Source organism: Chrysochloris asiatica, unplaced genomic scaffold, assembly GCF_000296735.1.
Source record: "Chrysochloris asiatica unplaced genomic scaffold, ChrAsi1.0 scaffold00662, whole genome shotgun sequence".
Classification (NCBI taxonomy): domain Eukaryota; kingdom Metazoa; phylum Chordata; class Mammalia; order Afrosoricida; family Chrysochloridae; genus Chrysochloris; species Chrysochloris asiatica.
In genome coordinates, this window is record NW_006409180.1 from 74,248 (window position 1) to 82,246 (window position 7,999).

The following is a 7,999-nucleotide window of genomic DNA, read 5'->3' on the forward strand; positions in this document are numbered from 1 at the left end:
ACGAGACAAGAATGGAGGGAGGGGAAGCTAGTAATGGAGAGAATGGAAGCAGGAGGGGAGCAGGAGAGGAGAGAATGGAAGCAAGAGCAGGGGAGTGAAGAAAGGAAACGGAAGAAGTGAGCAGGAGATCAGGGGAGTAAAGAATGAGCAGGACAGTAAAGAATGAGAGAATAGAGTATTAGAGTAGCCATAGAAATAATAATAATAAAGCATGTAATGAGAAGATTTTGAATTTATCATGATCCATGACTCCGTGTAATCCGCTGACGCCGCACCCGCTTTCGGAAAAACCCTGGAATAAGTTACTGGGGCTGGCTCCCGGCATCCAACAACTGTGTAGATGACTTCATCTGAGATAAAACAGCATTTGGGCACACCACAGAAAACACCCAGTGGTTTGGCTCCATCTGTATTTTCATCTGAACGTCAGTGAAGTTTCTATACACATGAGGGGCAAGGTGGGACCTGACTGACGTGAACCTTTTCACTGAAACCCTGCCTGACTCATCTCAGGATGAAGCCTGGATTTACCACACGGGTGGCTACTGTCCAGTTCCTTGTATTTTTAACAGGTTCTGATTTTCCTGTAAGCACAGAAGATACTCTGACTACCTTTTTAGCATAAATCCATTCCTCCCTGCCACCTTCCTTCCTAGTATTCTCTCTCAAAGTCTTACTTCTGTAATGTTTCTTGAATAATGCCTCTTTCACAGTTAATGTTAAGGTCAACAAGATTATAAGCTATAAGTCTTGAGCACTCATAGACCCAACTTATTATGTATTTGAATTACAACAAGCCACATGTACAACTGTCTCTCTTTATTTTTTGTACCTCTTAAAAGTGCTGTCGAGTTGGTTCAGACTCATATTGACTCTGTAGAGGTTTTCAAGGAGTGGCTGGTGAGTTTGCAGCCTGCAATTTGCTGATGTTATCATTCCCTGACATTCAGGACATATTCAATGCTAATATTTACTGTTAGAAACATGACTGTAGAACAGGTTGTAGTCCTGGTGTGGCACTGTGGGATAAACACAGGACCACAAGGTCTGTTTGAACCACAGAGTCGGCAGTTCCAACTCACCAGCTGCTCTTTGAACACCTATACAGGGTTACTATGAGTCTGAACCCACTCAATGGCACTAAAACAACAACATAGCAGGTTGTTGTAACAATCATGGAAAAATATGATAGTCAACTTAAATGAAAACTAACTTATGACACAGTCACTGGAATGGAACTCTTTAAGTCTGAGACTGCCTGTTCTAGGGGGTATGTTATGTGTTTGGATGCTAACCACAAGGTCAGCAGTTTGAAACCACCAGGTCCTCACAGGGAGAAATATAAGACTTTAACATGACAGCCTTGGAAATCCTATATAGGGTTGGTATGAGTACAAATCAAATCGATGGCACACACACACATGCCCCTGTACTGTGTTCTCATAGTAAACCAGAGAAGATAGAACTTGAGGAGCATAGTCATTTGTTCAAGTTTACGAGTTAGAGAATGGGGTAGGCATCCAGACATCTGTTCTTTCGTTCATATCTGTGAGGGAGAAAATTAAATAGACAGTTTCAACCCAGTGATAAGTTTCTGAGAGACCAGAATACTGTAAGGTCAGGGAATATACATTTTTTTAAATTAAACCCAAGTCAAAATGGGTGTCACACATCTCCTTGCCCATTCTTTTGTTAATTAGTTACCATGTGTTCTTAGGCTAATGACTAAGTCAAGTTACATCATATCTCCCAACATTCTCACCCCTCTGCACATCAACCTTGACACTTTTTCCTTCAGTACAACTAACTGTACAGAATTCACATAAATACACACATGGCATTCTCCATCCCATACCTAAGTTTTTACAGTACACAGAGAACCCTAGTGTCCTATGTCAGATCCCACTGCTTCCTATTCCCATTAGTATAAGCCTTTCCAACTTCTTCAAAAATTCTTATGTCTTCTTGCTTGCATTCTAACAAAAACTGCCAAATACATTTTTCATATCACTGACTCAGTATCTCATGATATACCAATTCATATTTAATGCATTTAACATTGATCAGTAAGCACTTGGGTGAGTATCCCCCAAACTTTGAGGTCATGTGGATGTTGTTGAGAAAAATAAAGGGCTAGAGAATTTTTGTTAGTAACAGTGGAAGAAGGAGGACATAATGTCTCAGAACATTTTACCCACCCTCTCTGGTCCTGGCAGCTAAGGAGCTACCATCTCTTAGGTTTGACTCTTGTCTGAAATATTAAATGTAATATCCTATGCTCCTACTGCTCCTTACTAAGTGCAAATCATGCCTCACTTTACTCATATGGAAACATTCATTTCACCTGGGTCCTCAGCTATGGGAGGAAAGCACATCCTTACTCTTATCCTTCTCCCTTACAGGCTCATTGTCACTTAAGGATGTGAGTGTGGTGCTTTGAAAATGATCACTCTCATATAAAGTAAGTTATAAAAAACACAAAGTTATAAAACTTGAGTTTAATTAGGATGATGGTAGAACATACTTTCTTGTTAGATAAGGCAACTGTAGAAGGAAAGACAAGCAGCTGAGTCTTAAAGTGAGAAATTAATGAAATTTGTCATTCACAGATGCTTAGAGTCAGTAGGGACAATGGGCATAAGTCTCAGACACTCTGGTTAATCAGTTTACTAGAATCCTGGTGTGACTCTGTGGGTTAATGTGCTGGACTGCAAAGTCAGTTTGAACTGCAAGGTTGGCGGTTCAAGCTCACTAGCTTGTCCTCAGAAACCGTATACAGGATCGCTATGGGTTGGAACTGACTTGATGGCACTTAACAACAACAATATTCTCAATAGTTCAGATACCTGCTTCTCTGGAGATTTCCATTCTACCAGTCATTGGACCATACAGTAACCATACCTGAGCAGATGACTCCCACATCTTCATAGTGAGCACAGTTGTTCTGCCCCCAGCCTGGAGATGGGCACGTCCACACGTGGGTCTCCTTTCCTGTGCATTCCACATCATCCAGCCAGATAGGGCCGGATCCTTCACCATAGTGAGCTTCTCTCAAGAAATTGAGAGCCCATCCACAGCCCAGCTGTCTGCACACCACGTGGGCATCCTGCATGTCCCAGCTGTCATCACAGATGGTACCCCATTGTCCCTGGTAAAAGATCTCCACTCTCCCGGCACAGTGACTGTCCCCATTCACCAGGCGGATTTGTCTGCTCTCTGCGGAGAGAGATTCATGTCAATAGGGACATTTACACAGACATTAGAGAGGCCAGTTCTTCTTGTGGGAACCCTCCCCTGAGCAGTTGGCGGCTCTGAGTCTCCAGAGACTGTTTGGTCAAACATGACGTCATTGCACCTGGGCAGCAGCTGGCTGTGGTTTCCTTCAGAGACAAAATGATCAGAGGTCAGTAGGTTAGAAGAACAGGAAGTCAAATTTCACTGAATAATCTAGTGAGTGAAAGCTGGTATAAAGGTCCCATCAATACTAACCTTGTGATTTATAGCATTCTGAACAGGGTCTAGGAACAAGACACTAGAAATGCCAGAATCTTTACCCTGAGATCCCCTGTTAGTATTTGTCCCTGAATGAGCAGAGCCAGGGAATTTTTTAGTAAAAGAATGGCAAACATGGTCAAGAAGCTGGGTTAATTTCTAATAAATGGCATAAACTCAGTACCCATGGTCTGGTAGCTAGAAGTTTTTCCTGTGGAAGATATAGGCTAGTGTGTGGAGTTAGGAATTGGGTGGTTTATCATCAGTCTTAGACAGTAGCCACAGATCTAGGTCCAGAAGACCAGAAGAACTAGGAGGTAGCCAGTTACCACTACTGATTGCTCTGTAAGGGATCACATTCGGAGGTCTTAGATAGAAGGGAAGAAACATGTAGAACAAAACTCAAAATAATAAATAAAAGACCAGGATTACTGTTCTAATAGAGAGACTAGTGGAATCCCTTTGACACCCTTTGGCATTGGAGTTGAAATCACATGACTGGCTCAACTTTTAGCCAAACAGATGAACTAACAGGTATATACACCATGGGAGTATGTATATGTAGAACAGTCAACTACAGGAGAACAAATGTGCAGCACTTGCGAAGGGATGAACTCAGAATGAATGATGGGGTAGGAAACAAGATGAAGGGAAATGGTTAGTATCAGGAGAAAGTGGGACAAGTGCTCCTACATTGTGAGGATGGTAGTCAAGGTAAAGAAACAAAATGTGTATGAATTAGTTAATGGAAGATCAATTTCTTCAGTAAACGTTCTTCCTGTTCTGTCTTAAAAACTGTCAGAACACATTTTAGGCAGAAGGAGCAGGCAGAGGAAATGCGATATTCCCAAACGACACTCAAATTAGAATTAATGTCTTTAATCTAGTACCACAGAAATCCAAAGGAGAAACATAAAATAATGGGAAATGACAAAAGAGCTATAATTTGAAATCTTCACGTTGTAAGTCTTTGCATCCTAAATTTGAAGAGATAGAGACACAGCCTCACTTAAGTCAATAGGCAAAAAGTACTCATGTCCAGACCTTGGAAAACAAGATTCTTCTCTAGCAAATCTGAGACCCTGGTGCAGAGACTGTGGCTAAAAGAATGATGGTACCTGTGTGTGATTGTTACCTGACCACAACAGTCCTCTTTAGGGGCTACTCTAGGAGAGTCAGAAAGATGGTAGGTTCCCAGGTGAGGCATTGGGGCGGGTTCTGATTTTCCTCAAAGCAAAGAAGTAGTATTCTCAGTTTAACTTTTTAGTATAAATCTACTCCCACCTGGTTACCTTCCTTCCTAGTATTCTCTCTCATAGTTTTACTTTTGGAATGTTTCTTGATAATGCCAATTTTCAAAGTTACTATTAAGATCAACAAGACTTATAAACTATAAATCCTGAGTACAGTTATTCCCCAATTTACGATGTATTCAATTTACAACTAACCAGACTTACAATGGTCCTTTTAGTTTTTGTACATCTTAACTTAGTAATATGAGGCGGTGGTGTGCGGTGGAGTTGGTTCGGCCCGCATAGGGTTTCTGAGGCTATAAGCCTTTATAGGGGAGCCGAAAGCCTCATCTTTCTCCCACGGGACTGTTGGTAATTTCGACCTCCTGACTTTGAGGTTGGCAGCCTGACTCGTAACCATTACGCTACCAGAGCGCCGTGAAGAAGTTGGTTGTTGTTGTTGTTAGTTGCCATCGAGTCGGTACCGACTCATAGCAACCTTATGCACAGCAGAATGAAACACTGCCCAATCCTGGGCCAACCTTACTACTGTTGCCACGCTTGAGTCCATTGATGCTGCTACTTGGCCAATCCATCTCGCTGGGGTCTTCCTCTTTTCTCTAACCCTCCAACTTACCAAACATGATATTCTTCTCCAGCGACTGGTCCCTCCTGACAATATGTCTGAAGTATGAGAGATGAACTTTGGTCATCTTGGCCTCCAAGGAGCATTCTGGCTGCACTTCTTCCAAAACGGATCTATTGGTTCTTTGGGCAGCCCATGGCACTTTCAATATTCTCCTCCAACACCATAACTCAAAAGCATCAATTCTTCTAAAGTCTTCCTTATTCACTGTCCAGCATTCGCATGCATATGAGATTATTGAAAATACCATGGCTTGGGTCAGACGCACCTTAGTCCTCAAGCTGACATCTTTGCTCTTAAACACTTTAAAAAGGTCTTGTGCAGCAGATGTGCCTAATGCAATACGTCATTTGATTTCTTGACTGCTGCTTCCATGAGTGTTGATAGTTGATCCAAGAAGAATGAAGTCCTTGACAACTTCAATCTTTTCTCCATTGATAAGAATGTTGTTTATTGGTCCAGTGGTGAGGATTTTTGTTTTCTTTACATTGAGATGTAATTCATACCGAAAGCTATGCTTTTTGATCTTCATCAGTAAATATTTTAGGTCCTCTTTACTTCAGCAAGCAAGGTTATATCATCTACATATTGCAGGTTGTTAATGAGTCTTCCTCCAATCCTGATACCATGTTTTTCTTCATAGAATCCAGCTTCTAAGATGATTTGCTCAGCATACAGCTTGAATAAGAATGGTGAAAAATACAACCTTCTCACACACCTTTCTTAATTTTAAACCATTCAGTGTTCCCATGTTCTGTTCAAACAACTGTTTCTTGGTCCATGTACAGATTCCTATTGAGCACAATTAAATGTCCAGAATAATCATACTTCGCAATGTTGTCCTTAACTTGTCATGATCCACACTATCGAAAGCCTTTGCGTAGTCAATATAGCACAGGTAAACATCATTCTGATATTTTCTGTTTTCAGCCAAGATCCATCGCACATCAGCTATGATATCCCTTGTTCTGTGGCCTCTTTTGAATCTGACTTGAACCTGTGGAAGTTTTTCTGTCAATGTATGATTGTAGCTGTTTCTGTATTACCATTAACAAAACTTTACTCACTTGAGATACCAAAGAGATTGTCCAATGATTTCCACATTTCATTGGGTGACCTCTATTTGGAATGGGCACAAATATGGATCTCTTCCAATCAGTTGGCCAGATAGTTGTCTTCCAAATTTCTTGGCAGATATGAGAGAGTGCCTCCTGAGCTGCCTCACTTTCTTGAAAGGTTTCAATTTTTATTCCATTAATTCTTGGTGCCTCGTTCTTTGCCAATTCCTTCAATTGTGAAGATGTAGAACCTCAGAAACCCTATGCCTTTCTAACTGAAAGGTCGATATGAGCTGGACCCACTCCACAGCACTTAACAACAAGAACAACAACAACACTGATACATGAAGCAAAACAAAATGCCAAAAACAGTTTTTAAGAAACCTCACAAACAGACAAAACACCACCTCCACAAACAAGTGAAAGGTGAGAATTGATCATGAAATTTAGCAGTGTGGGGATCAGTTTTGATTTTATAAGAGTAGTATTAGTAGAAGGAAGGGGCAGGAAAGCTTGATCTGATTAAAGAGACTAGATGGAGGGGAATTGGAGACAGTGATCACAATCAGCTATTTTGAGGAGTTTTGCTGGAAAGGAGAACAAACCCAGGAGTACTCCCTTTGAGGAAGTGAAATCAGTTTACTTTGTTAACTTAAGATAAGAGAAATAGAGATATTTATCTGCTGTTGGTAAATAGTTGTTGTTAGCTGCCTTTGAGTTTGTTACAACTCATAGTGTTCCTATTTATAACAGAAAGAAACATTTTTTAGGCCCTGTGCTGTCTTCATGCTATCTGGCATATTTGAGTCCACTGCTGAGGTATTGTAATGCCTTTCAACCTAGGGGGCTCTTATTTTAACACTGTACTGAACACTGTTTTGTTCTGATCTATGGGTTTTCATTGGCTGCTTTGCAGAAGTAGATGACCAGGCTTTTCTTTGTAGTCTATCATAGTTTGGAAATTCCAATGACCTGTTTGCCATAGATGATGTTACTGGGATTTCAGATAGAGTTTCCAGTACCACAGCAACATGCAAGTCACCAGTGTATGACAAACTGGAAGTCCAGGAGTAGAAATAGTAAAATGTGAAAAATGGATGGTTTAGGAGAACGGAGGAAGAGTTGCGTAAATTTGTATTTGAGGGGACATTGTGAGATGTGATAGGGCACCAGTGGCAGAATTAACCTATAGGAGAAAAGGCAGAAGAATTGCTGATAGGTGAGCAGATAAGGTAGTGGGCTTCTGGGAAGTATCCTTCTGATTGCTTTAAGTGGAATTAGAATGCAGGCTAGAATCTTTCAACTAGGTTGGCTAGAGATTAAATGCATCTCTCATCACATCATCACAGATTAGTAAAGCCCCTAGTACAACTCTTTATGTTTTCCTTGTGAAGTAACAAAAGTATTGACTATCTAACAGGGATAAGGAATCTTTTCTCTGCCAAGGGCCATTTGGATATTTATAACATTACTTAATATGAATTTATGTTACAATGGGGAAAATCTCCTAGAATTATTGAATTTTGAGTCCCCCTAACAGTTGCCTAAGGAGCTCTGGTAGCGTAGTGGTT

General features: G+C 40.9%; 1 protein-coding gene across 1 annotated transcript in view; it reads right to left on the minus strand.

The window, feature by feature from the left end:
* The window catches only part of LOC102835435 (scavenger receptor cysteine-rich type 1 protein M130-like), a 144,881-nt gene that overhangs the window by 25,343 nt on the left and 111,539 nt on the right, over positions 1-7,999 (minus strand). The window contains 1 exon segment of the mRNA XM_006877887.1: positions 2,902-3,216. Coding sequence (XP_006877949.1) covers positions 2,902-3,216 — 315 coding nt within the window.